At 36.5% G+C, this 27363-nt stretch overlaps 10 protein-coding genes and 2 non-coding genes across 13 annotated transcripts; 7 read left to right on the top strand and 5 right to left on the bottom strand.

Moving 5' to 3' along the window:
- Positions 1 to 252: 252 nt before the first annotated feature.
- T05H10.4 (FLYWCH-type domain-containing protein) lies at positions 253 to 2019 on the bottom strand (the record flags this gene model as incomplete). Of its 2 annotated transcripts, NM_001267204.5 has the most annotated exons (4): positions 253 to 1035; positions 1124 to 1408; positions 1520 to 1914; positions 1967 to 2019. In NM_001267204.5, the coding sequence occupies 4 exons, from the start codon at positions 2012 to 2014 to the stop codon at positions 453 to 455; spliced, it is 1311 nt and encodes a 436-aa protein (NP_001254133.1). The 2 variants fall into 2 exon arrangements, with proteins under 2 accessions (NP_001254133.1, NP_001254134.1); NM_001267205.3 differs by lacking the exon at positions 1967 to 2019 and having other exon boundaries at positions 453 to 1035; positions 1520 to 1884.
- Positions 2020 to 4591: 2572 nt separating this feature from the next.
- On the top strand, positions 4592 to 6145 carry mtre-1 (Male Tail tip Retraction Expression). Its single transcript, NM_063287.9, has 3 exons — positions 4592 to 4705; positions 4753 to 4889; positions 5735 to 6145. Exons 1-3 carry the CDS (start codon positions 4651 to 4653, stop codon positions 6017 to 6019), a joined length of 477 nt encoding a protein of 158 aa, NP_495688.1. The 5' UTR covers positions 4592 to 4650; the 3' UTR covers positions 6020 to 6145.
- Positions 6106 to 7605, bottom strand: apn-1 (Apurinic-apyrimidinic endonuclease; the record flags this gene model as incomplete). The annotated part of the gene is made up of 3 exons (NM_063286.8): positions 6106 to 6567; positions 6619 to 7248; positions 7461 to 7605. 3 exons carry the CDS (start codon positions 7603 to 7605, stop codon positions 6152 to 6154), a joined length of 1191 nt encoding a protein of 396 aa, NP_495687.1. The 3' UTR covers positions 6106 to 6151.
- A 109-nt stretch (positions 7606 to 7714) lies between these two features.
- On the bottom strand, positions 7715 to 12580 carry T05H10.1 (Ubiquitin carboxyl-terminal hydrolase 47; the record flags this gene model as incomplete). Its single annotated transcript, NM_063285.10, has 9 exons — positions 7715 to 8370; positions 8451 to 8515; positions 8559 to 8868; positions 8911 to 9734; positions 9844 to 10167; positions 10215 to 11021; positions 11066 to 11346; positions 11394 to 12255; positions 12302 to 12580. The coding sequence occupies 9 exons, from the start codon at positions 12578 to 12580 to the stop codon at positions 8142 to 8144; spliced, it is 3981 nt and encodes a 1326-aa protein (NP_495686.2). The 3' UTR covers positions 7715 to 8141.
- Positions 12581 to 13436: 856 nt separating this feature from the next.
- Positions 13437 to 15165, bottom strand: algn-6 (putative dolichyl pyrophosphate Man9GlcNAc2 alpha-1,3-glucosyltransferase). Its single transcript, NM_063284.4, has 5 exons — positions 15085 to 15165; positions 14722 to 15029; positions 14453 to 14677; positions 14002 to 14400; positions 13437 to 13956 (listed from the first exon to the last, which is right to left on the bottom strand). Exons 1-5 carry the CDS (start codon positions 15157 to 15159, stop codon positions 13452 to 13454), a joined length of 1512 nt encoding a protein of 503 aa, NP_495685.1. The 5' UTR covers positions 15160 to 15165; the 3' UTR covers positions 13437 to 13451.
- A 406-nt stretch (positions 15166 to 15571) lies between these two features.
- On the top strand, positions 15572 to 16898 carry ubh-4 (Ubiquitin carboxyl-terminal hydrolase ubh-4). The gene is made up of 4 exons (NM_001393132.1): positions 15572 to 15617; positions 15738 to 15871; positions 15915 to 16565; positions 16609 to 16898. The coding sequence occupies exons 2-4, from the start codon at positions 15738 to 15740 to the stop codon at positions 16787 to 16789; spliced, it is 966 nt and encodes a 321-aa protein (NP_001379065.1). The 5' UTR covers positions 15572 to 15617; the 3' UTR covers positions 16790 to 16898.
- A 101-nt stretch (positions 16899 to 16999) lies between these two features.
- Positions 17000 to 17853, top strand: C08B11.9 (uncharacterized protein). Its single transcript, NM_001026763.5, has 2 exons — positions 17000 to 17073; positions 17116 to 17853. Exons 1-2 carry the CDS (start codon positions 17025 to 17027, stop codon positions 17625 to 17627), a joined length of 561 nt encoding a protein of 186 aa, NP_001021934.1. The 5' UTR covers positions 17000 to 17024; the 3' UTR covers positions 17628 to 17853.
- arp-6 (Actin-like protein C08B11.6) lies at positions 17823 to 19292 on the top strand (the record flags this gene model as incomplete). Its single annotated transcript, NM_063280.7, has 5 exons — positions 17823 to 17899; positions 17947 to 18384; positions 18427 to 18582; positions 18628 to 18789; positions 18835 to 19292. The coding sequence occupies 5 exons, from the start codon at positions 17823 to 17825 to the stop codon at positions 19256 to 19258; spliced, it is 1257 nt and encodes a 418-aa protein (NP_495681.4). The 3' UTR covers positions 19259 to 19292.
- Positions 19293 to 19401: 109 nt separating this feature from the next.
- Positions 19402 to 20919, top strand: sap-49 (Splicing factor 3B subunit 4; the record flags this gene model as incomplete). Its single annotated transcript, NM_001393131.2, has 3 exons — positions 19402 to 19656; positions 19706 to 20475; positions 20549 to 20919. The coding sequence occupies 3 exons, from the start codon at positions 19402 to 19404 to the stop codon at positions 20688 to 20690; spliced, it is 1167 nt and encodes a 388-aa protein (NP_001379265.1). The 3' UTR covers positions 20691 to 20919.
- Positions 20920 to 22460: 1541 nt separating this feature from the next.
- On the top strand, positions 22461 to 26216 carry nrf-6 (Nose resistant to fluoxetine protein 6). The gene is made up of 13 exons (NM_063279.6): positions 22461 to 22512; positions 22779 to 23060; positions 23102 to 23351; positions 23395 to 23505; positions 23716 to 23840; positions 23887 to 24004; positions 24051 to 24157; positions 24213 to 24483; positions 24538 to 24823; positions 24875 to 25083; positions 25352 to 25604; positions 25650 to 25877; positions 25935 to 26216. The coding sequence occupies exons 1-13, from the start codon at positions 22467 to 22469 to the stop codon at positions 26115 to 26117; spliced, it is 2469 nt and encodes an 822-aa protein (NP_495680.1). The 5' UTR covers positions 22461 to 22466; the 3' UTR covers positions 26118 to 26216.
- Positions 26217 to 26613: 397 nt separating this feature from the next.
- Positions 26614 to 26999, bottom strand: C08B11.11. The gene has a single exon (NR_051414.1). It is a non-coding gene; the product is annotated as an Unclassified non-coding RNA C08B11.11 (non-coding RNA).
- Positions 26924 to 27109, top strand: C08B11.13. Its single transcript, NR_051413.1, has one exon. It is a non-coding gene; the product is annotated as an Unclassified non-coding RNA C08B11.13 (non-coding RNA).
- Positions 27110 to 27363: the final 254 nt, after the last annotated feature.

Here is a 27363-nt window from a genome sequence, read left to right as displayed (position 1 = left end):
GGCGCATTCCAGTGACTCTTGTTGTTCTTCTTAAAAAGCATGATAAGAAGATTTGAACAATCAAATCAAACAATAATAATCGCTAAAATCTTACAGATCTTCTCTTCTTTAGATAGTCTACATTCTACATTAGATAGTCTACATTAGATAGTCTGTTGAAGAATTACTGCTTCCATATAATATTTCAGTTTTCTGAGCATACTATCAAAGGTTATGCGCTTTTAGTTTGCAACAAATGAAAAAATAAAAAAATTCAGAAATTAAGTACAACATTCATTTGCGTCGAAATTCTCAAAAAGGCACAAATTTTAAATAGTGAAAGAGATTGTTTTGGATACTTCGTAGAAGAAATGAGAGATTTTGAAATTGATAGATAGATACAAGGCACATTGATTTAAAAATGAATCAGAATAATTAAAGTTAACATAGATTGGGAATTGTAGGATTAGGAACTACTGATGAATATTTTTCTGACTTTCCATGAGGTTTTGTTGAGCCTGGGCTTGAGCTTGAGCATGTGCCTGTGCTTGAGCAAGAATAGCCGCATGAAGCTGCTGCTGTTGCTGTTCGTGTTCATGTGACAACTTCTGATTTTGAAGGAATTGAAAGAAATCTGGACTTGGATTCATTGCCAATGGTTTTGCAACTTGTTCAGCCATTTCCATGCTCTCAACTGGTTGAGTGGGTTCCTCTTTTTTGATAGGCATTTCAGGAATTCCTTGATTGGCAATTATTTGATCAACAAAACCCTGGCCGACAGTCAATTGTCCACCATTTTGTTCCATTAACGCTTGCAGCATTGCCTCCTTGACCGGATCCTTGATCACCATCGTACCGTTAACCTGATCTTGAATCCGGCGTGTTTCATGCAAGTTCTTAACTCTTCTCAAGTAAGCAAGACGATTGTCAATTTGTCGTCCAAGACGTGGGTTTTCAGGCAGTCCGAGTCTTTGGATCTCCTCATCAACCTTGATTGTACGAGCTTCAACTGGCCAGTTTTCATTGTAGGAACGATCAACGATCTCTCGAATTGTCCTAGAATAGTTTAAAGTTTAGTAAAGTCCACATAGTTATCACTAAATAATGATTGGCAGATAATTTTTTTTAATCTAAAATATCTTACTTTGGCAAACCAGCATGACTTCCTGCCTGACCGACTGGTTCAACAGCTCCATGATTATGAACTCCTTTCTCTTCAATAATGTAGAACTCATCCTGTTTCTTGGCACGAACTCTGTATCTACACTTGCTCTGAAGTCGATGCAAACAGTCAAAATAAGTCCATCCGTCATATTTCCTATCGGTTCTTTCAGCTACATAAACTGAAAACAGAAGTGCTTCGTATTCTGCAAATTTTGTGGTGTTAAAGCACTCCAGCCAAGTTTCATGACGACCAGACGATCTTTGTCTGAAACTTTTAATAAATTAAATTTTGAATTGGTTTCAATGTGGAAATTCGCGAAAAAAAATTCACTGCAAGATTATTACAAAAGTTGAAGTTTCCATCCTATAAACTCACTCGGTGTTCCCATTGACACCAGCAGCAATATTTGCGGACGAGTCAATTGTCAGCTGTTGGAGAGGATTTTGGAAATCCTGTTGCTGCTGCATCATCATTGTCATTGGATGATCAGCCACGTCACTATCGAGAGAACTCATATCGGAACTTGCAGATGGAGAAGCTTTAAGCATTTGATCACCCATAACATCGTTCATTTGAGAAGTTTGAATTACAACAGGCATTTGAGGCATAGGTTGAGTTGGAATTTGTGATAGCATTGATGGAAGAGCAGATGGAATAATATTTGGTACTTCTGGAAGTCCTTGCTGATTTTGCATTGCATTTCGAACAAATTCCATTAGTTTCTCATTGGTCAACTCCATTGGTTGTTTCGTTGGGGATACAACGTTCTGCTGAAATTATTCAAGTTTTTAATGGAATTTCTAGACTTACAATGAAACCTACCGACATGAGAAGCTGATTAAATGCCGAAAAAGCGTTTGTCTCCTCCATTGAAGTTATCTTTCCTGACTAAAAACAACCATGTTCACATTTGTGTAAAGTTGAAAGAGAAATAAGGAAAGAAGAAAGTTTAGCATTGAAAAGTGAAAAGGGTTCAGTTCTGTGATAAAAAGACAGAGATTGCCAGGTTGTGTGAGGTTCAATAACTCAAATGTGAAAATGAGAAAAAAAAGAGAAAAGGAAAAATTGGAAATCTTGCACGGTGATTAACTTTTCTTATCTGTCGAGGTATTTTTAGAAGGTTCTTTAATAGTATGATGTTTAAAATAAAATTGTTCTATTGGAACACCGTATTTTTCTGATTGGCAAAACATTTGTTCCTAAAAGATGTTGCATCGTTTATTCACGCTGAAGTCTTTTAAATTTTCAGATACAAGACATGTATCTGCTTTTTAAAAAAATAAAGTAGGATTCATGAAAATGAATGATGTATGAGACCTAGAAGCAAAATTAACTTATTCCTTGCTCCTAGTACTCTGGATAATGATGCTAATTCGAAAAGAGAACAACGGAAGAAGAACTTGTAGCCGATATAGAACTTGCACTCTCTTTAGAAAAAACATGGAATAATGCTACACGGTGCTTGGGAATAAAAAGGGTACACACCAAACGACGAAAAAAGAAAAAATGAAGACTGACAGAGAGACAGAGAGATACTATTTGTTCTGTCTTCATGTCGATTGGCGGTTGAATGGTGCACAGAAAAAAGTGAGTTGGCCTACACAGGGTGGAAGACGCGCGCGCGGGACGATGGTGAGCCATTGCATCGATGAGAAATAGTACATATGAGAGTGAGAGTGACCCGCTTTAAAAAGTGTCTGCTGGGAAGATGAAAGCAGATGGTGACTTGGATAAGTCCATTATCGTGAAATGGGAACGAGCAAAATGTACACAAGGTCAAGTGAGAAATCTTCTGGATTATAAATGTGTTGGTGGAAGTACTTCTGATCGATAAATGACCACAGTAACACTATTAATAGAGAGTAGATGACTAAAGAGCAATTTCAAGATATGGAGAGACCTTGGTTGAAATAAAGCAAAACATTTTAATTCAACAATACTTTGGATTTGACCTTTTTTATGGGTTGTCCCAGGTAGATATGGAACTAGTAGATCAAGTTTCAATTTATAACATGTAAATAATTTCTATATTGAATATTTATTTGAACTAGACACCTTATACTCTGGATCTCATTATACTGTAGATGTCGTTGGATTGGATTGACAGTTGAAAAACATTTTGATACAGTAAGAGCAATTGAGAATATTTTAATCAACTCTCACTGATATTTAGAACCAATTCTTATATGATGTCTCAGGCTTTCTAAGATAATTACACTGCCAAAATGTTGGAATATCTTAATATGGTTTCCACACAAAAATTTCCGTTTTGTTTTTGTTTTTAATTTATAAAAATCAAATGATGACTCGACAATGAAAAGTTGAATTATTTTAGAAAGATTGAATAGCATATTTTACAGTTTATATGTAAAATATAAGCTTTTACCATCTCCATGTTTTCTGTCCTGTATTAACCGATTAATACTTCCACAACTCTTTTCCCCTTACAAGGCAATTATTGTTTCATGTTTCTTCTTTATTGCGTCACAAAGAACGCGGTTTACTCCCTTCATAATGAATGTATACCAGTATATGCAAATGTATTTGCTCACCAACTGAATGTGTCATGTGTAACTGTTTTAGATTAAAAAATGTCTCAACCGAGAGAATATGTCATCGCTGTAATAAGATTTTAAAACTTTCTACAATAAGTGTTTTTTATTTAATAGTGCGACACTGGAATATCGTTAGTTGAGTTGTAGTCTAAATACTCTTATGATAGCCTAAGGTTACCGAATATCATAAATTTCTTTTTTTTTTGGTTTTTCAAAATTTCCAGTCAAAGTTTTGGTAAATTGGGAAAAATCTAAAAATGTGTGTTGTTTGAGTAATTTCGAGTATTCCTGCAAGTTCAAACCTTTAGAATGTTTGAATATGAACAATTGAAGTTCAAGTATAAACCTCGTAGAAACTAATTTTTCTGGTCGAATTCGAAAATTGAATTTTCTCCACTTTTTGACGGTAAATCTAAAAAACTACTTGGGCGCTAACGTTTATGCGTTTTTAATGTTCCGGAAGTCCTCCGTAGGTTCGATTATTGATGAATTCGAAGTTTATAAACTGTTAACCTGTTTAAAAAAAGTATTTTCAAAATTTCAATTTATATACACTACGCACCACGCAAGGAATTGACTTAAACTTGGCATATAGTTCCTACTAAGTTTCTGTAAAATTGAATATCTTGTGAAGTTCTCTGTTTATCCCCATAATTCTAAAACAATATCTTCTTCTGCAAGTAATAAAAAACGAACTGATATGGATCAGTTCAATGACCGTGTCAATTCCAGTCTTCTGCCAAATGACCAGTGTCGTCATAAACAAGAATCTAAATGACGAAAAACATGAATTGGATGATAATAACAATAATTATTATTAATATACGCATAACGGTCTGATCATGTCGATGTCGCTGAACCGGTCCCTTATCTTGCCATATATGCCGCCCGCAGATTCCGAATCATTTGCATATTCACAAAGACAACAGAAGAGTCTCTGTGTCAGCCGTCATGTTCAGGCCTATACTAATTCTTACAATCCTTTCATGTGTATTGGCTTATCACCGTAAGTGATTTTGTTTGCTTAACCTTAGAAAACAATATTAATTCCAGAGTACCGTGAGCTTAAATGCTCCACTCCAACAAACTCTATCCGTGGAGGACCAGATCGTGCTGAATGTCATTTGGTTTTGAAGGCTGAAGAGTTGGAAACTGGAAGACCTGTTCCAACTGGACTTGGATGCTGGCAGGTACGGTTGTTGTTTGGTATTAACCCAGAAAAAGGTCTAAATATTCAATTTTAAGATTAAAAAAGCTTTCTTTTATTTTCTAATGTCTTTTGTAAAATCTTGTCACATGCATGCTATCTTCGAATCGTGAATCAACTTTTTTGAAACAATTATCATTTACTATATATAAAGCGCTTATTCTGTGTGTCCATAGTTTGTAGTCTATGTAGTCTTTGTAGTTTCTGAAGTTTTGGTTTCTGGAGGGATAGTGAGTTGGGGTTAATGTAGGGATATAGTCGGGGTATTGTAGTGGTACAATAGTGGTACGGTAGGAATACTGTAGGGTTACGGTAGTTTCAGAAAAATTAGTTTAAACCCAGAAGTCGGGGGCCGCGCCGGAGGTGCGGTCCACGGCTGGTGTATACATATATTACGGGAACAAAAAATCATGAGAATGCGTACTTGGTGCATTTTATTTGACGCGCGATATCTTTTAGCGACAACTACAGTAAGAACTCAAATAACAATAGATATTTAAGCTCTTACTATAGTTTTCGCTAAGAGATATCGCGCGTCAAATAAAATGCACCAAGTACGCATTCTCATGATTTATTGTTCCCGTAATATATGCATAAAACAGAAGTGCGGCATGGAAATATGGGCGGAGTTTCGATACACAACCGCGGTAATTCAAATGAGGGGATTAGCCACAATTGAAAATTTGTAAAAATTGGCGGTATTTTTTCGTTTTTTCGCGGTATTTTGACATCCCTACCGGTGCTACTTAACATTTAAGCAAGAAAACTAAAAAGAGAAACCACGTTAAACATTAAAAAAAATTCTAAAATATTATCTGATATTTCCAGGAAGACCATGATGGAGAGGAGCGTGAATATTGTGACATTGTCTGTCCAAAATCCCACACCGTCTTCATCTCTTACATCGATCAAGGACATCGTGCGTGCTTCAACTTTATCACTTATCAAGTTGAGAAACGAAACGACGAGCATGTTCTCTGGCGTTCTGGAAAGTGCTTGAACTCTACTGTCAATTACCGTATCGGATGCAAGTTCGACGATCCATTCGAGACCCAATTCAAGTCCGACAACGAGATCTTCGCTCATCTCAGAGCTCGTGCCCGCAGAGTCTAGATTTTTTTGACATCTTGTTTTAAGTTTAATTTATTATGTTTCTTATTTTCTCTTTCTGAAATGCAATATCTATGCAATACTATGGTAAAAATTGATCATTCATCAGTAAAAAGTTATGCAATTAAACAAGAATTATCTTTTATCCATATTGTACATGATCATCATTTCCTCCGGATATTTTCCTTCTGGCGTTTCCAAAATCATTGGAATTCCATCGAGACGGTTGTCGTTCATCAAAAGCTCAAAAGCCGCTTTTCCTATCTTGCCTTGACCAATATGCTCATGACGATCGAGCTTCGAACCGACATCGCCCTTCGAATCATTGATGTGTATTGCTTTCAGATAGTTCCAGCCAACCACTTCACCGAAATTTTTCATCACTTCTTCATAAGCCTTTTGAGTTCTAATATCATATCCTCCAGCAAAAATGTGACACGTGTCGATACAAACTCCGACTCTTGACTTAACTTTCACTTTATCAATGATGAACTTGAGTTCTTCAAAAGTTCCGCCAATCGAGTTCCCTTGTCCAGCCATTGTCTCGAGAACTGAAATGTTTTGAAATTGAAATTTTCTTTTTAAAATTATAGTGCACTAACCTAAAATAATATTCTCAGTTTTCTCAACAACAAAATCGATTGTCTCTGCAATTGTTGTCATGCATTCTTCTTTTTCACACTTTCCGACAGTTGATCCTGGATGGAAATTGTACATCGTGATTCCTAATTTCTCAGCCCGTTGACATTCGTCGAGCATAGCAAGTCTTGATTTTTCTAATTTCTCAGCTTCAGGCGATCCAGCATTCATCAGATATGAACCATGGGGTACAATCTGATCCAATGGGAAATTTGTCTCGCGAACCGCTTTCCACCAATTTTCGACAACTTCTTCACTCATTGGTTTGTGATTCCAAGTTCGCTGATTTCGAACAAACATGGCAAAACTTCGGCATCCTTCTGCTCGAGCGTTGTAGATTGCTTGTTCAAGACCTCCAGCAGCACTCACGTGGAATCCCAACATTTTACTCGATCCTTCAGATGTTTTCAGAACTTCCACGCCAACCGTTTCACGAGATTTTTTTTGAGCGATAGTCTCTCCCGATGTTTTTCTTGTTTTTTTCGGTTTGTTTTCCAGTTTAGAGGTTTCTTCTTTATCAGTTGAAATATTTTCTTCAGTTAATGTTTCTTCTACGGTAGTTCCAGGGCTTTGGTTTTCCGACTCTTCCTCTTCTAAATTTACAATTTATGAATAAGATCGTAATGAATAAATTTGTAGTTTTTAAACTATTTTTTTAATTAAAAAAGAAAGAAGGGCTATTTAATGTTATCTCTAAAAATTTGTTTATGAGTGCCAAAAAAATGAGTGATTTCTAATTTTTGGCAGAAAATTACAAAGTTCAATTTTTTTGAAGTTTCATTATAATATTTAGTTTTTTTCAAACCTTTCATTTTCTGCAGCGTCTTCTGGATGTGCTTCTGTATTTTTCCTCTCCCTTTCTTAATTTTCAACGGAGTCAATTTTTGCTTCAATTTCCTGATAGCCGGTGATTTTACGTCTTCTCTAAATGTTACTTTTTTGTTAGCCATCTGAAATGTTTTTTTTTAAATTTTAATTTCAATAAAAACCAAAATTAAAATACGGTATGCGAAAGATCGAAAATGGACACTGTTTTACCAACTTCTTCCCAGTTTTAACAATTTGGAATCTCAACGTTTATTTTAATCCCTGAGTTGGATCATTCTCTAATAAAAAAAGAAACAATCAGGGCGTGGTGAATAGAAACAACGAAAAAATACAATTTGAAGAAACGAGACGATAGAAAATTTGAATGCACAACTGCAAGTATACTGCAACCGAGCGCACGTTAATCGAATAAATCAATAGCTATCGGCAAAATAACGTCACAGGGTCACAACAAAATTTTCACTGGATAGTCAAAGGTATTCAATGGGAACATGAGAAAATCGGGAAAAAAGGCAAATAAAATAGTTATAAAGATACAAAAACTATGAGGATTTAATTTGTATCTTTGAAAGGGAGTTATGAAAAAACATGAATTTTAGACCAAAAATAATGATAATATAATAATAATAGTAACGTGCTATAAACTTCGATGAGACATTTAAGCTTCACAGACGCTGCTCATTTGAATTCGAAGCGGTCGTTCCTTTCTACGATTTGCGTTTGCAGATTGCCCGTTTTCTTTGATTTTAATTTGTTTACGCTCATCCTCTGACAGAACTTTTGCCTCTTCATCAGAATCTTTGTAGTATAGAACTCGACTTCCGACCTTGTCTAAGAATTCTCGGGGAAGTGGATAAGTCACTTGGAGGTCTTTCGTGAAGTTAACTCTGTAATGGAATAATGTGAGTATAGAACATACATTAATTGAAAGTACTTCGAACACATTATATAGTCTTTAAAAACTCACTTGTTTTCAAGCATATCGAGGCGACTCTTCAAGTACGGCCATTTCTGCCAATTGAATTCTTTCAGCTGAAAAATAAAATATGAATTTGAATGTCAGATATTTTCATACATCAGTAATTGCAAGACGTTCCACCGGAATTCCCGAAATTTTTGACAATGCTTCCACAAATGATACAACTGGGTTCTCGGCATTTGCATCAACTAGAACTTCGTGTGTAGGATTGACTTCAACGGTAGACGGGCGGAATCTTCGAACCATGATCGGCTCGCCAGGTTTTCCAATCATTGCTTCATCAGTTATGATTTGCAGATATAGATGAGAACACCAGTTATAAGATCGTTTTTCTAATGTATCATTAGGATTTAGTACTGCTCTTCCAGTTCCAACTCCCGATCCACCCAACTCGCGCAGACGAACCCTGAAAACTTGTCCATAAATGAGCTACCTGGAAAAATCTTACATTTTTGGAGTCAATTCTTCTCCATAAACCTCCTTGTACATACGCAGACATTGCAGAAGAACATCTCCAATAACTGTACTTTGAGACACGGGAAGTTCAAATAATGGTTTCCAATTTTCTCGCAGATTTTCTAGAATGTCGAATAGAATAATCTGCATCATTTTTTCATCGCTTTTTAATGGTGCGCGTAGTTTGATCGAAATGAAACATGACTGAAAGGCCCCAGAAACAGTCTCATCATCCATGAAATTAGCTTCATATCCACTGTCGGATCCATCATCAGATGCATGCTTAACTATGACAAACTGATCTTTGTCCATCTCCAATTGTTCAGCTACCCACTTTTTGAACTCTAGAACTCGCATTCGACTATCGACATCAAGTTTGTGAAAGTTTTCATGAGAAAATACAGTCACAATCTTCCCATCAACAGCTTCATCGGATCGTGTCATACTTGACAAAGCTTGATTCGAAGTTGAAGGAACCAGTGTGGATTGTCCGCTACTCACAGCTGACAAGGATTCTGATGGTGTTTCATCTCCAAGTGCTATTTTCAAGTTCTTGTTCAAATGATTTTGTGGATCTCGATTGTAATAGAAATCAGGACTTGTCTTCTGCATGTAATCACTCATCAACTGAGACTTCCCATCTAATTGACTTTCGTCAGCGTCATCGCCTTCTGATACACATGGGGACATTTGTGGAGTATTATTGCATAAGCTTCCAGATATTCCAATATCAGCATCAATATCATCCATGCTGACGGAACGCATAGAAGCAGTTGAACCTCTTCCGGAAGGAATTGGCTCATCGTCAGTGTCCGCCTGCAATAGTAGATTATTGTTTCCATTATTTGAAAAAAAAGTTCTATTAGAAAAAAATTCTACATTGAAATATGGGATATCAAAAGCTCTCTAATCAAAATAAACTCACCACAAGTGCATGATCAGTAGTGTCGGTTCTCGAGACAGTTGACATTACTTCTACAGCAGCTCGCGGCTCATTCCAAAGTCTGTCCTCTTCCTTCATTATGGCAATTGTCTCGGCCCAAGTTGGACCTTGATAAGCATTTTTAGTAGACGCTGCTTTTTCAATCTCCTCTTGTGATGGCAAACGAACTTTCACCATTGTTGAGAAACATTTTCTGTCAAGAATATGATACATAACCGATTTGTCGAACGGTAGCTTTCGATCAGCTAGCGTTGCTTCTTGAGATTCTTTCGTGACCATTGTATTTAATCCACCATCGTAATATAGCTGAAAAAAAAGAATTTTTACACACTGTTTCAAAATTTGAATACTACCGTAGGCGTAGTGTGTCCAACATATTGCTGTATCAGACTTCCAAATTCCGTTGCGTTATGACTAACGTCAATCATCATGAACTCGCATCTTGACGAAGCAACTTCAAGAACCACACGAGCATTTAAAACCCCATGAATATCATCTCGAAATTGACCTCCTATCCACGATTTTACTTTAATCATCTTCTCATTAGCATCTACAACGACAATCAACTCATTTGCAGTCGTCTTTTTACCAATGTCGACGCGTTGCACTTTGATTGTGATCTTGTTTTTAATGTCGACTGGGAAGAACGATGAAGCAATACGAACATCAAGAATGAAGTGAACTCCATACATTGATCCAGGCTCTCCGTGATTGACATTGAAAACACTTCGTAACTTCTTGTCCATGTCTGCTTTTGATTTGAAATCCATCATCAGGCTACCATGCTCAACATAAATTAGACGAGCAGAATTTTTTGTGAATGGCAAGTTGTAGGCTCGAGCACGCTCATTGAAAAACTCGAATGCGTGATTGAACACATTTTTGATCGGCATCTCTCGTGATATTTCAGTCTTGTATTCACCAAAATCTTCAGCAATCTGATATTTTTGTGGAGTCAAATCGAGTTGCTTCTTATCTGGGAGTGTGACAACTGATGGGAATGGATAGTTGATGGTAACATATACTTGAATAAGGCTCAGTTTTCGGAGTCTTTCATCTTCCGCCTCTCGTTCAAGTCTCTTCCACTTTTCTTGAGAATCCTTTATGTGTTGTGGTAGTTGATTGCTCAAAATAAATCGAGCGTTTCTCTTCGGATCAATCTTAAAATACAAAATATTAAACACTATATCTTTCAAAAACTTACCCTGCGATACATTAGCATATAGGCATTAGTATTCGATTGATTCCAACCACTCGGATGACCACCGAAGCTCTTCTCAATCTCCAAAGGGGTTGCAAAATCCACTCGCGTATCGTTGAAAACGTACCACCTATCCTGGTCCAGATTTTTGATATATGCAAAGTAATGTCCCCCAGCAGCATTTCCAGAATGAACCATTACAGAAAACAACTCGTACACATTATCTCCGCTTGTTTTTACTATATCGTCCACTGCTGCGTGATCAATCGGCTGGCCAACACATACTGAAACTCATTGGCATATTGGAATATCACATTTTTATATAGCATACCATTCTCACTTCCTTGGTAACGATTTGGAGATTGAACTCCCGGAGTGCATCTTTTTGGATTGGGTGATCCTAATTCCATATCATCTTCTTCGTTTTCTGATTTATTCTTTCCAATCTGTTGCCAAGCTGATGATGTTGTCGATCGCTTCTCTTTGTTTACATAGTCGTTCAAATCCAAAACATCAGGGAAAGTCATTTTGTCGTTTAATTTAATACGATGCATTGTATTGTAATCGAAATCAAAACGTTTTAATTGAATTGTGAGGAGATATGGGAACTGAGTAATTCGAAGTCCTTTATGAGCATCCTGCTTGCTTTTGCAATTTTCACACATGTATTGGTTTGATCCATCAAGAAGTTCTGGTTGAACAAACGCAGTCAACGCTTCTTCGACACTTTTGTATGCATGTATTGCGCCAAATGGTTTAACAGCTAACGGTAGATCAAGAAAGTAATCCGTCTTGACACTCTCTCGTCCACATTTGAGGCATGCTACAAAGTCTTCCATGGTTCCTCTGTACAAATCTTGAATAAGCTTCTCATGTTCGGTGCCTTTCCATTTGTGTTCCAAAGCATCGAACATAAGACGGCAAAGTTCCTGAACATCATGCTGATCGTATGCTTCATTCGATGTCCATCCAAAACTTTGCGTTAGATCTTTCGTTTCCAGGGAGTCATTTTCAGATGTCTGAAGCAGTAGGAATAGTTTTTGAAGTTGACATGGAATACTCTGTTCGGCCTTTTTTCTTTGTTCTTTAATATGGGCTGGCTGTTGAACATATTCCCAATCGTACATAGCATTTCGAAATTCCGGAGTCATGTAGAGAGATTGCACAAGACTGTTCAAATAACAAGTCATTGCCTGGAAATAATAAGTTTAAAAACAATTGATTTCAAATAAAACTCGCCTGGTTCACAAGACCGACATATCTGTGTCCGTTTTCATCGACTGGAATCGCATATTGATTATTTGCTACATTGGCCGGTGATGATGACGAAGCAATAGCCAACGGAACTGATCGCCCAGGGCTGCTATCGACAGATGGTGCCGCAGCTACCCCTGAAGAGCTTGCTTGTTGTTGCTCGCCGCCAGGAAGTCCGTTGCCAGCCAAACGGACATAACCTGAGGATTCACCTTCTGGATTGGTATCTGTATCTGCGCCGTTCGAGTCCTCGACCCGTACCATCTGGGAAATTCTACTTATGAAAAAAATGACGAGGGCGAAAACGAAGTACTTGAGAAGAGTAGCGAGGATGCACTAGACAAGCACGCTATCCCAAAAAGCGAAAACTAATAAGATGCGTTGAATGTGCTCATCTTAGAATGTGTACGTTGTGATGTGGTTCAACCGGAAATTGTCTATTACTGGGGTCGTGTAGGACTAAAAAACGATGCCGCGTCTTGAGTTGAAAAATGACAGAGAATGATCCTTTTCAGCTCTTAGTTTCGGTTGGCTGTTAAACCCTGGATTAAGAAAGTGCTTGCTTTTCGAAACGTTTGTTTTTAAAATATTCTAAAAGAAAAATATTTGGATGGCGTGAGGAAACTTCAGTACGATATCAACCAAAAATGCCATTTTTACTTTATTTCAAAGCTCACAGGTATCTTGAGAGCTTCTCAATTTGGCCAATATAGTTTGCATGTATACCCGTGAAGCTATCAGACGTGAAAGCAACTATTGAAAAGACTACTATGAAATCTCACTGTTTAAGTCATCAGTTATACTGTTCAAGTAGAATACAGTATGAAGTTTTGAAAATATATGTTATCGCTGTTCCGTAGAAATTAGTTAAGACACTCTAGTATTTAAAATTAGAAATGAGCAATTCCTAAAAACCTGCTGAGTGAGCAATCACGAGAAAGAAAACAAAAACGGGTGAAAAAAATGAAATGAAAAATTCTCATTCCTCCAGAGAGGCGCAGAATTCAAACGGAGTGTCGTAGCGCGTGTTGTTTAGCGCAAAAGAAAATTTAATTTCAACGACTCTCTTTTTCGTTTTAAATTTTCATTTGTATGTATGTTGGAACAATTATTCAAATGTCAGAAGTAATTAATTTTATTCTTTTTTTGTTTTTTCAAATGATGCAAAACTGAGGTACAACAGAAAATATATAAAATGAACACAACTGAAAAAGGCATTCGCCAATTGATAAATATGAGGAAACCTTTGGTTACTAGGTCCATACAGCTCTAGGATACAAATAGCAAAACCAATCAGAATAGTCAGAATGTGAGATATTTTTCTGGGAGCAGTATATGCATATGAGACAACAAAATATGCGAAGAAGAAAGAGAGTGAAAGGGCAAAATTATCCTTGACGCACAAACTGAAAATGCTTATATTTGTTATGTTCAGGAACCAAATGACAAGAGATGTATATTCAGAAATTAGCAAAAGCGCTGGAACTGCAGCTAGAAGGATAGTCTTTTCATGTACGTGGAAGGAAAATAAGAAAAAGGAAAGTCCTGTCGCTGTTAACGAAATTCTGAATTGTTTTTCTGTGGGTCGTAAGAACAATACTAGCAGAGACGGTGCAGATCCAGCAAGTACGAGGGCAGTGCTGAAAATAAAAAATTGATTTTTTAAAACAAATTAATTCGAGCACCTGATATAAATTTGCACGCTCTGAAGCGGTAGGCGTTTTAGTATAAACGAGAACGCACACCAGAAACTTGCTACTTTATCTTCATATAGTCCACGATTGAATGGAAAAACGCGAATTATAACATCTTTGGCTGTGCCTGTCAAAAGGAATGGAAGCCAGATTATGAGAAAAGTTCCGACTACAAACAATCCTATGGTCAATATTCTCCGGAATGAGTTGAAAAGTTGAGTTTTGTTGATTGATCTAGCAAGGATAAATACAAACACAGGCAATGCATGATAGAGCTCCATTTGTTTATAATTCAGCGCGGCAACAAATAATATTGATCCAATTATAGTGAAGTTTTTGGTTAGGAACATGTAAGTTGCCAAAAACAGTCCAAGCGAAATACTGTTGTACCTAAAATAAAGTTAGGTAGGGTTTCAGAAGATTTTTCAAATTTGTAACTTACTGGAAATGACCATTGTCAATCACTAGTAGTGATGGATACAGTAGAGCTAACGCGTATAGAATGGGTGACATCTTCTTTGATCTTGTGAAGTAGAATATCAATGGCGGGAGATAGAAAATGTAAAACGGAATTATCGCCGAAAGTCGCATAAAAAGTTTGTGTGCAATTGATTCGTAACCTCGCGAGGTTGTTAATTCCACCCATTTTTTGTTGATTTTGTTGGATCTGAATAATAAATTTATTGCCTTTCAGTTATAAAAGTAACCTACATCACACCAAGAAGATAATGGTGATATGCCGTGATTGGAGGATAATCGAGTCCCCAATAAAGAAGATCGTTATGCGTTCCGTTCAGGTACCATTGCTCAATTGGAAGATTTACTGTGATTTCCATCCAATGTCTTTGCGCTTCGTAGTCTCCATACATCGGTGGTTGAGATTCTCCAGAATGAGGATTCAATGAAATAGCTAATTGAAAACAAAGGAGAACACATAGAATTGATATTGTAACCAAATCATTATTTCCTGGCGATGAAAGATCCACAATTTCAGGTTTTTTGCTCTTTTGTGATACAATCTTGAAAAAATTACAATTAACTTTGTTAAATATTAGTTATGAATAACAAACAAACCTTTTTGGAAGTGTCTGGATTATTCAACTTTATAAATTGAGGGCGCCATGCTTTATCTTTGATTCTTTCTTTCATGTCTGAAAAATTTCATTAGAGAAACGAATTATTATAATGCCAATGGAGTAAACAATAAGAAAATATTTCTTCAAAGTCACTAACGTTTCCTTCGAATGTATTGTGCTAGTAATTTAATAAGCAAAGGGAATTAATTTGATTCAGTCAAAAAATAAATAAATATATATATTTATAAATAATTTTAAAACATACAGTACTCCTCGTTCAATTCAAGTTTCTAGGCCATCATAAAAATGGGAAAGAAAATTGTATTTTTTACATTCACTTTTTTTCAAACTAACTACATAATTTTCTATTCATTTTTTAGTGTCAAAAAGTCTAAAAAGATATCAAACAATTTTAATAAAAGTGCTTGCGTCACCCGTAAACCGTGCAGGACAACGTGGCCGAAGACTTAAATGTCTAAACGTGCATGTGCGCTCCACTGCAACAAAGCTGACTATATTTTTTGAATCCAGGTTTTTTTTCGAAACATTTATTTTGCACAATAAATCTCTTTTCGGTTAGAGTTCACTTTCTATTTAAAAGTTTCAGTTGTTTTAAAATTTTGAAAAAACTAAGTTTATTTTTGTTTTCAGATGACTGATGCTGGAAGCTGGTGCTTGATTGAAAGCGATCCTGGTGTGTTCACTGAAATGCTGCGTGGTTTCGGTGTTGATGGGCTTCAAGTCGAGGAGCTGTATTCGCTCGATGATGATAAAGCGATGACACGGTATTTTTTTCTGAAATTGAAAATAAAACAATTAATTTTTTAGACCAACTTACGGACTCATTTTTTTGTTCAAGTGGCGCCAGGGAGATGAAACAACTGGGATTCCTAGTGACAAGCAAAACATCTTTTTTGCTCATCAAACAATTCAAAACGCTTGTGCTACTCAAGCTCTCATCAACTTGCTTATGAACGTGGAAGATACCGATGTGAAGCTTGGAAATATCCTGAATCAGTACAAAGAATTCGCGATTGACTTGGATCCGAATACTCGCGGTCATTGTCTTTCGAACAGCGAGGAAATTCGCACTGTTCACAATAGTTTTTCTCGTCAGACTCTTTTCGAACTTGATATCAAAGGCGGAGAATCGGAGGATAACTATCACTTTGTGACATACGTGCCAATCGGTAATAAGGTCTACGAGCTGGATGGGCTTCGTGAGCTCCCACTTGAGGTTGCTGAGTTCCAAAAAGAACAAGACTGGATTGAGGCAATTAAGCCCGTAATTCAACAAAGAATGCAAAAATACAGCGAAGGGGAGATCACGTTCAATTTGATGGCACTTGTTCCAAACCGCAAACAGAAACTGCAGGAGATGATGGAGAACTTGATTCAAGCAAATGAAAATAATGAGCTTGAAGAGCAGATAGCCGATCTCAATAAAGCCATTGCTGATGAGGATTACAAAATGGAAATGTAAGAAATGCTCTAATTTAAATATTTTATGTGTGAAATTCAGGTACCGCAAGGAAAACAATCGCCGACGTCACAATTATACTCCGTTCGTAATTGAATTGATGAAGATTCTTGCAAAGGAAGGAAAATTGGTTGGACTTGTCGACAACGCTTATCAAGCCGCTAAAGAAAAATCCAAGCTGAATACAGACATAACCAAGCTTGAATTGAAGAGAAAACAATAGATATTGCATTCTAAACGTACTTGAATTATTTATTTGTATTCTCATAATTTAAATGGGTTCTTGATTGTTTTTGTTTTAATATCAGACATTAAATTTATTAGTTCAATAATTTGTTTTTATATTTGCATCATTTCTGGTCTCAATCCGTCCAGCCTATTTTCGATTGCATGTGTTTTTAAAGGCCTGTCACAGCTTAATACAAGATTAGTTACAGATGGAGATAAATGAAGTAGAAATGGCGAGTGATATGCCTCTTGTCCAGCTTCCACAAAGAGGAGAAAGAAGTACGAACAAATTTTGATATCAATAGTAATTAAATTTTTCAGTAAACGTTCCTCTCGTGCAGTCCCGAAGTGAAGATCAGCGCCTTGTAACCAGTGCTCGTCAAACTGACAAAATTGATGCCGATGATTTGGTCGCGCTGGCAAATCAGTTAAACAGTGCCCGCCAATTGGTGAAAGGAAGAGCTTGCGATCGTCTGAAGCAAATTGCCGATCAAATGGAACAATTACATATGGCAGCTCGTGCAGTTCTCGAAGATGCTCAACGCGATGAGCATTTGCATAACGTTCCCTGTAACATGGAGAAGCAACCTGGCCGAATTTACCATTTGTACCAGAAGCAAGGAAGCATGAACAAATATTTCTCTATGTTGGCTCCTAACGAGTGGGGATACCAAGAGAAGAAAGAAGAATATCTTGGATCATATCGGTTGGAATATGACAGAAGCTGGACTCCTGTAGGAGAAATGGATCGTAAAGACGAAGAAGTCGCTCGTCTTCAGCAACTTCTTCAACGGGAAGGACCGGTCGCCTTACGTGGGAATCCTAATTTTTAAGAAGCATATGTAACATTCGTAAAAACGCATAGATTTTCAATTCAATTCCAATAACCGGGTTGTTTCTTGTGTGCCTGATACTTTCATGAATATTGTGATAATTCGAAATTATTTGTTATCTTATAGGTTACCACCCTACTCTTAATTTTTTATCTGGAAAAATCACACTACTCATTCTGTGAAATAATTTTGTAGATGAGTTTAACAACAATTATTTTTGACAATGGTGGCCATAATATGAAGATAGGTACGATAGACTCAGAGTCCCCTAGGTTTGTTTCTAATAAGAAAAATATCAATATAATTTAAATATTTTCAGATTAGTTCCAAACAGTATTGTGAAAGCGAAACATGAAAAGAAGCGGGTTTTTGTTGCACACGAGCAAGAAGAATGTTCGGACAAGTTTTCGCTATTCTATGTGCGACCAATTGAAAGAGGATATGTGGTGAATTGGGATACACAACAGCAAATCTGGGAGAAAACGTTCGGATCTATGGATGTGGAGGCGTCTACTTCTCGAATTGCACTCACAGATAATAACTATCTAATCCCAGCTCTTCCTGATGTCTCTAGTGAAATATTGTTTGATTATTTCGGCTTCACAGAGGTACACAAAACGTCTGCTTCGACTTTGGTGGCAAAACATTCAAATAAAATCAACAACGAAAAGTGTGCAGTTGTTGTGGATTCCGGGTTTTCATGGACTACGGTAGCTTCATTTGTGAATGGAATGCTTATTCAGGATAGTGTTATAAGGTTGGAAAGTGTTTTCAAACTACAATTAGCTTTATTTTTAAGGATCGATGTTGGTGGAAAAGCGTTAACAAATAAATTGAAGGACTGGGTATCTTACCGACAATTGAATGTTAGCGAAGAAACATACGTTATCAACGAATGTAAAGAGGATCTTTGCTTCGTCTCACAAAATTTTGATGAGAGCATGAAAGAGGCTAGGTAGGTATAAAAATGAAGAATACTAATTATATTGTTTTTATTCAGGAATCGATTTCAAGAAAATACAACAATGAAACGATATATTATGCCGGATTTCCACTCGACATTCCGAGGTGTAGTGAAAGACGTTAAAGAGCCACACGATCCACAAATTCCTTCAATTCATTTGGGAGTTGAGAGATTCGCCATTCCGGAAATCTTATTCAAGTTAGTAATTTCGGCAAAAAGTATAAACTATTTTATCTGTTGCAGTCCCTCGGATATTGATATTGATCAATGTGGTGTCGCAGAAGCTGTTATCGAGAGTATTTGTCAATGTCCAGAAGCATTACGGCCTGCTCTGGCAGAAAATATCATCGTGATTGGCGGATCGTCGTGCTTCCCAGGATTTCGTGAACGCCTGGAACGAGAAGTTCGATCAATGCTGCCAGCAGAATATGGATTGAATGTTTCAAATGACGTAATAAACCCACAAACTCATTCCTGGCATTGTGGTCAAGAGCTTCTCACTGCTTCTAAAGTTCCATGGATCAACCGAAAAGATTGGGACGAACGAGGAGACTCGTTGGAGTTCTCTAACTTTTTCCAGACTCTTGTGCAATCCGATGAACTGAAGGGAACTCGTAATTTCGATGATCAGAGGGAGAAATCCCCAAAGGAAGATGAAGATTTCTGAACTGATCTCTTATCACTTTAAAATAAACATGTTTTATATATATATATGCCAAAATATTTTTTTTTGAGATCAGAGGTTTATTTTCCTTTGTTGGACTTATTTTTTTTCATGTGCTGTTCATTTTTTAAAAATCAATATTTCAGATGTCAGCAGGGCCGATAGTGGAAAGAAACCAAGATGCAACAATTTACGTTGGTGGATTAGACGAGAAGGTGTCAGAGTCCATCCTATGGGAACTTATGGTACAAGCAGGACCTGTTGTCAGTGTCAATATGCCGAAAGATCGAGTAACTGCCAATCATCAAGGTTTCGGATTTGTGGAGTTCATGGGAGAAGAAGATGCAGATTATGCAATCAAAATTTTAAACATGATCAAATTATACGGAAAGCCAATTAAAGTAAGCTATCAAATATGTTTAGTTTATTATTTAAAAAAATAATATTCAGGTGAACAAAGCATCGGCTCATGAAAAGAATATGGATGTTGGTGCAAATATTTTTGTTGGAAATCTGGATCCAGAAGTCGATGAGAAATTGCTATACGATACGTTCAGTGCTTTTGGAGTTATTCTTCAAGTTCCAAAAATCATGAGAGATGTTGATTCGGGAACGTCTAAAGGATTCGCGTTCATCAACTTCGCTTCATTCGAAGCTTCAGATACAGCATTAGAAGCTATGAACGGCCAATTTCTTTGCAATCGAGCTATCACCGTCTCATACGCTTTCAAGAGAGATTCAAAAGGAGAAAGACACGGAACAGCAGCGGAGCGTATGCTGGCTGCACAAAATCCACTGTTTCCAAAAGACCGGCCACATCAAGTATTTTCTGACGTTCCACTTGGTGTTCCAGCTAACACACCTTTGGCCATGCCAGGAGTTCATGCTGCTATTGCTGCTCATGCAACAGGACGCCCAGGCTATCAACCACCACCATTGATGGGAATGGCTCAATCTGGATATCAAGGACAATATCCACCAGTACCACCACCTCCACCAAGTGTGACACCAATGCCACCTCCAATGCCGCCAACGCCAGGAATGACTCCTCGTCCACCACCACCACCATCATCTGGAATGTGGCCGCCACCACCACCGCCTCCACCAGGAAGAACTCCAGGACCACCAGGTATGCCTGGTATGCCTCCACCACCACCACCATCACGATTTGGTCCTCCAGGAATGGGTGGAATGCCGCCGCCACCTCCACCAGGGATGAGGTATATATTTTTGTTCTAAGTTGAAAATATCGTTCATGTTCACCGTTCGAACTTACACAATTTTTCTTTTCAGATATCCGGGAGGCATGCCGCCACCACCACCGCCGCGATATCCTTCTGCTGGACCAGGAATGTATCCACCTCCACCACCAAGTCGTCCTCCAGCACCACCATCTGGTCATGGAATGATCCCACCTCCACCACCTCCATCATAATTACTCGATCGGATTGGAATACCTTAATCTTTATTTTCAGAAACTTTTGTTTTTCACGAAAAGATCTTCATTTCAGCTGTTCTAAACTTTTACATTTTAAATTATTTCGTTTTATTCTCATTCCATAAACCAATTTCTATTTGATGTCAATTCAACTTCAATCATATTCCACAACCATCATCTCCTCCTCTCTCTTATCAATCTCATCACAATCACACCTTTCTTTTCCAATTACCACTTCGATACGTCAAGTCACGTTCTTCAGCGGTTTTTTGTTGCATTTTAATGTTCTCACACAATCTGTACGCCTTTTTCCACTATTTAAGACATCATTGATGTTCGCTGGAGCGGCAAATCCTATGAACTATAGGCAAGTTCAACGCCTAATAGAGACGTAGAGTGTAAGTGAGGTTTCCGGGAGAATTCGTCTCGCACCTTCCTCTCATTGATTCTATCAACGAACGGAACGAGTTAAACTAAAAAAAAAAGTGTAGAGAAATAGAGAAAGAAGGGGAGAGAAAGAACATGGACAATGACTGTATTCAACCGGAGGACACACCAAAACTAATTAGTCACCCGAAAACATCACCTACAATCATCACATTGCTTCTTCGCACTTTTTCCAGAAATATTATTCCAGTATCATTTTGATTTTCTCCAATTCAGTGTTTTTGTGTTGTAGAATTTTCAGTTTATTATTTTTGGAGTTCCGAGAGTATCTTCAGTTCAAATTTTGCACATTTATCTCCTTATTTAAATGAAATTGCTACTACATTCCTAGAATTTATGAACAAATGGAATAATTTTTATTAGGAATTTCTCGAATTATGATTCATTCTTCCATTTTCCATTCATAACAATCGTTCGTTTTTCTTGCATTTGAAATTTCATTCGTCAGTAAAAATTCTACAAAACAACATTGTTTCAAATAACCTGTTATTTATATAATTTTTAGGATGAGTTTATGAGCTCTAGAGGAAGAAACCAACTTTGCCCGTTTCCAATTATATAATTACAGTACTCAACTTTTCCAATTGTTCGTCATATACATATTTCCACACCAGAACTCATTTATATATATTTTGCAACGCATCAATGTTTAGCTTTCAAAAATTTTATGATCTAGAGAAGTTAAAAAATCACAAAATGTCGTAGTTAAAAATTGAGGACGTTTTATATACTGTTACAAAGTGTTACAAAGTAGCAATAATTCAGTTTTCATGTACTTCTTATAATTTTGGAAGTTCACTAAAAAAAAGTTACACGAGTTTTATGTTCAATCTATATCTTAACTATTCTTATTTGAACACTGTAGGCTCAAAATTTCAATTTTTCTGACAGTCTGGCATTTTGCCAAATCTCTGACTAAATATTTTGGAAAATCCACAATGCCGTGTTTTATTCAGATATATTGTCTTATTGACCTGCTGTGACTATATTTTGACAAAACTCTTGAGTTTCTAATTATACTAATGATTAGTGGTAACCCTACATATGTTATCTGAAAACCCCACTGATTCTGTAAAACGAATGTCCTTTTGATAGGTATTTCTTTTTGTTTCTGATACAATATTATATTATACTAGGGAGAGAGACTTAGACTGCCAAAAAATATTCCTTATCATTATAAACCTTTGTGCCTTGATTGCCTTCGAGCAAAAAAAACCGCCGACACTTAATGATTGACACTTATTCGCCTAATCTGTTCAATTCGTTTCACTTTCTTGCAACTTTTCATTGCCTTCCTGCTGCTTACTTTAAAACTTACAGATCAAAATGGGTAACATGCGGAGGCTGTTGATCTTTGCTGTTCTAGTAATATGTAAGGATAAATAATTACATTTTTAATAAAGAAAAATTACAAAAAGATCAAGGAAATTTGAACTGTTCATTACGATTACAGTAGATTAGAAACTTTCTCGGATGTTTCATGTTTCTTTTGTTGTGTATTTTGGATTTTGAACCATTTTATTTTATCTTAATTTTATGTTTAACTAGTCAGATATTCCATTAATTATATTCAAAAAAAAAACAGAGTGGCATAATTAATTAAATTCATGTTAACGATTAAAATGTTTATATTTACAGTAACCGTCATATCCAATTCAAAATCGAGTTACAAATATGATGGTTCATTGTTCTCAAGTAAAGAATTGGATTATGATGAGACAGACACTAAAGCAATGGGATCCGTTTTTTCAAGATATATGTCAGATTCCGATGCTCAGCTAATTCTTGATCTCGACTTTTTCCGTCATTTTTTCAATTACGCAGAAGCTTATAGAGATGGAGCTGAAGAGGGAAATCTTGAATTAATGAAGTATGCTGTTGAAATGGTTGAAAAATTAAAATCATTTGATATATCAATGGGTTAGTTTATAATGACTATATCTTTAACAAAAAACATTTAGCTTGCGTTGGAGACATGATGCACTTGGCATGGACTGGAGTAGAATATGCAACTCATGTTGAAGAGCATAAAAACTGCTCAGATTGCAAATGTACACCACTTTTCCAACAAAAGAAAAGTGAACGTCACTGGATTTTTAATGTTTTTGATGCAATGGGAAAGGTTCCAGCTGGTATTATGAGTGGAAATAACTTATGGGTGGGCTCATGGAGCACTTGTAGAAAGATTGACGTTGTCAAGAATGCTCAAGGGTTAGTTTGATTAGATGTAAAAAATAATTAAATGCGATTACAGACAAAAGTGGAAAGGTCAATATTGTTTGGCAACAATTGATGCATATGAGAGAGACAATCCACTAGTTTATTTTGGAAATATGATGTCTGGACCACCAGATAAACATTGCTAGTGAGTTAGAGGGACTACAAACTACCTATATAAGCACAATCATTAGCAACAAACTATGAAATAAGAAATAAAACAATAATTTGGAAATTTGGCAACTCTGGCATGAGATTTCAAAGTTGAGCTGAATGATACACTTCAGACGTAAATGGTTGACTTTGTTCGAATAAAAAATCAGTAACTTTGAACGTTTATCAAAATAAACAAATTTAGTGATAAGACGGTCAAAAATGTAACTGATGATGGCTTCTGTTTTGCTCTTTTCCCAGTTCTCAAGTTTGGAGTATGTATGCCAAATACATGTACAAATCACGATGTGAAACAAATGTTATCATTTGGTAAGTTCATATTGTTTTCTTCAAAGTGTAATTATTAGTGTTTTAGCAATCAGAGCAACAGAAGGAGCAGTAGGAACAAAATCAGTTTGTAATGTAGACGTGGAATGTCGTGCAGAATCATATTCAGATGCAATGAGTGAAAATGGACTTGCAATGTTTGCACTGTATGAATTTTATATTATTGTAGCTAGTTAACACATTAACATTCAGATATCTTCTTATCGCTACCGTAGTTCTTGTTACATTTGGAACTTTATATGATCTATTCATAGTCTCCAAAGCACCTCAAGACGAAAAGAATAGTTCAGCGTTTAATCGTAAGATCTTCTCATTTCGAACTTTGGTTTAGTCATGCATAGTCATCATTTTCAGATCCATTTATCAAATTTATTCTGGCATTTTCAATGTATACAAATGGAAGTGAGATTCTTCAATCAAAAAAAAATGATCGAGAAATCAATTCATTACACGGAGTTCGATTCTTGAGCATGTGTTGGATTATCTTGGGACATACTTATTATTATATTGGAACTAGTTTAACAACTGATAACCTTGTACCAACATTGATCAACTTCCCAAAACAATTTCATACTCAAATTATTGTACAAGCACCTCTTGCTGTGGATTCTTTTTTCTTTTTGAGGTATGTTAGAAGTATGATTGAAATTAATTGAAATATTTAAATAATCAAATTCAGTGGAATGTTGGCTGCTTTCTCATTCTTCAAAAAAACAATGAAAGCCGATCCAAATCACCCACCAAAATTGAGTGCATTCAATTGGCAAACATGGCCAATGTATTACTATAAAAGATATATACGCATTACTCCAACCTATATAATTGTAATGCTATTTGATGTAACTCTTTTCACTTATATTTCAAATGGTCCATTCTGGAGGCCAATTGAAAGACAAGGATGCAGCATTGCATGGTGGACAAATCTCATTTATCTTAACAATTTCCTTCTTCAAGATCAAGAATGTGTAAGTTAGAAAATACTTAGATTATTGATAAGTGATTAATATTCTTTTCAGTGTATGGGTTGGACTTGGTATCTAGCAAATGACATGCAATTCCACATTTTTCTAATGCCACTTTTAGTTATTGTCTTTCTGAAATGGGGCATGAAAGTTGGTCTCGGATTATCTACTGGACTCATTGCATTATCTTCATTGATCAGATTGATCATAACCCAAATCTATGGCTATCCACCAGCACCAATACTCACTGCAAAGCTTCAAATGTATGTTTGAAGTTTGTCTATTTGTTTTATTACCGTTTTTATCTTTAGTCTTTCAAAAACATGACTTCGTAAAAGATTCATCTATCAAAATTTTGGAAGTCAACCAAAAAAAATTTTTATACGAGTTTTACTTTAATTAGGTTTGTATATTTCAATTAGGTTTTAATAAATTGTAGTTGAACATTCTAAATTCGAATCTGCGGCATTTTTAAAAAATTTCGACAATTTACTGATTGAGAACTTTGAAAAAATTGGGAAATTATTTCAGAGTTTACCAACTGAATGATTATTGGAATGATGTATACGTAAGACCCTATATTAGATGTACTCCATTTATTGTTGGTATTGTTGTTGCGTATCTTTTGAATGCCTGGACTACTCGAGAGCAAAAAGATCTTAAGATAAAGCTTGAAAGAAGAACTGTAATTATTTGTTGGTGCACTTCAACAGTTCTTGGATTATACTCTGTATTTGGCTTGTACTGGTTTGCAAAGACGGGAGATATTTCTAAACCTTGGGAGGTATATAATCATGATTTTGAATTTATTAGAAACTTTTTTCTACAGATTTTGTACACCATTTTTGGAACACCAGCATATGCTTTAGCATTGGGATGGGTTGTTTTCGCGTGTACAACTGGAAATGGTGGACCTGTAGACACAATTCTCTCTTGGAGACTATTTGTTCCGTTATCTAAAATTACTTTTTGTGCATATTTGCTTCATCCAATCATGCTTCAAATCTACAATTTGAGTCGACCACAGCCCTTCCATTTTACCACATTCATTCAAATGGTAATTTATTTCTTTACCAGTTCGGAAAAAAATTTATTTTGAATATTAAACGTTCAGATTCGGTACACAGTCGAAGCTGTTTTTGCTTCCTACACAATTGCATTCTTCTTTTCTCTAGCATTCGAGAAGCCGTTGAACAAAATCGATGAAATGCTCTTTAACAGCAAAAAAATGATGAACGGAGAGAATGGAAATACAACTGAAATGGTTCCGCTGAATAAGATTCGAAATAGTGACTAAATAAACCGTTTTTCTAGTTTTATTTTTTAATTTTTACTGGTTTTTGTGTAATGTTTGTCACATGGCGCAAAGCGCAGAATAAAGTTTGAATATCCTTGTTTCCCGCCAAAAAAAAAGCAAGCATGCTCCATTGAGAATGGTGTGTTTAAACAATTTTTGCCATTTCTGTTCCTGTTTTTTTAATTATAATTTTTCATTTTTAATGCGATTTTCTTGTTATTTTAAGGTGGCTTTTCAAACAAAATTTTAAAAAGATGAATTTCTCCTATTTATTATCATTAAGTTAATAATTAACCTGTAGTTGAAACCGAACATTCCTTCGAACCCTATATTTTTCTTGGTTTCAAATTCCTAGAGAAGAGAGCAGATGTTCGAATTCTATATAATACCACAAAATTATGCATTTTCGCATTGGAGCGCTCTTTCATATTTCGAAAAAGAACGAGGAGGGACAGACAGCCCGCGACAAGCAGTGACCACTGAGAAGCGACCCGCCGCCTGCTGTCTCTCCGTACGTCGATCAATCGCTCACACAGCACGCACACACACACTCACTGCAGCACTCACTGTTCGAAGGCCGCGACGCGCGTACGCAGCGCTCACAACTCTTTCGAGTCGGTCTTCTTATCCTTTTTCTTCTTCGCAGGCTGCTGTGTGCTGCACTGCAGGTATTTGAATTTCGCGGTTGTTGCGCGCGCCTTCCCCGCGTATCAGCACAAGCGGCGGGCCCCACCGCCCAGCTAGTCGCATTCATATGTAGGGGCACGCGTTCAAATAATTCTCTCGCTTCTCTCTTTCCTGCAACCCCGCCTCCCCTTCCTCCTTCTCCTCTTTCCTTTCTATCTGTTCGTTTTTTCGCTTCCACAAAAATACAGTTAGAAAAATGAAATGATAATAAGAAATGTTTTTGAGGTAGAGAGAAGAACCATAAGTGTTGCTCGCGCCAAGAAAAACTAGTTTTCTATTCGGAGATTCTTCCCTTAAAAAAATTAAATCTTTCAAAATTTAGATCTAATAGACTTTTCTTAAGTTCTAATCGAAACATACAATTCTCGTCGAATAAGGTAACATATCGACGTTGGGCAATCATAATGAGTATTTCTCCCGTTCTGCCACCTGCCCTCTTTCCTTGTTTATTTAATCTGCAGTTGTTTATGTGCATTGCTCCGGTTCAAAAATATCCAAATTGTCTCAGCTCTTCTCACTCAAAGTTGCTCTTAATTCTTGATCCATATCGTTTTGTAGC

The sequence above is a fragment of the Caenorhabditis elegans genome, chromosome II (genome assembly GCF_000002985.6).
Source record: "Caenorhabditis elegans chromosome II".
NCBI lineage: Eukaryota > Metazoa > Nematoda > Chromadorea > Rhabditida > Rhabditidae > Caenorhabditis > Caenorhabditis elegans.
Note: the sequence above shows the minus strand (reverse complement) of the source record. Positions and strands in the feature narration are given on the sequence as shown.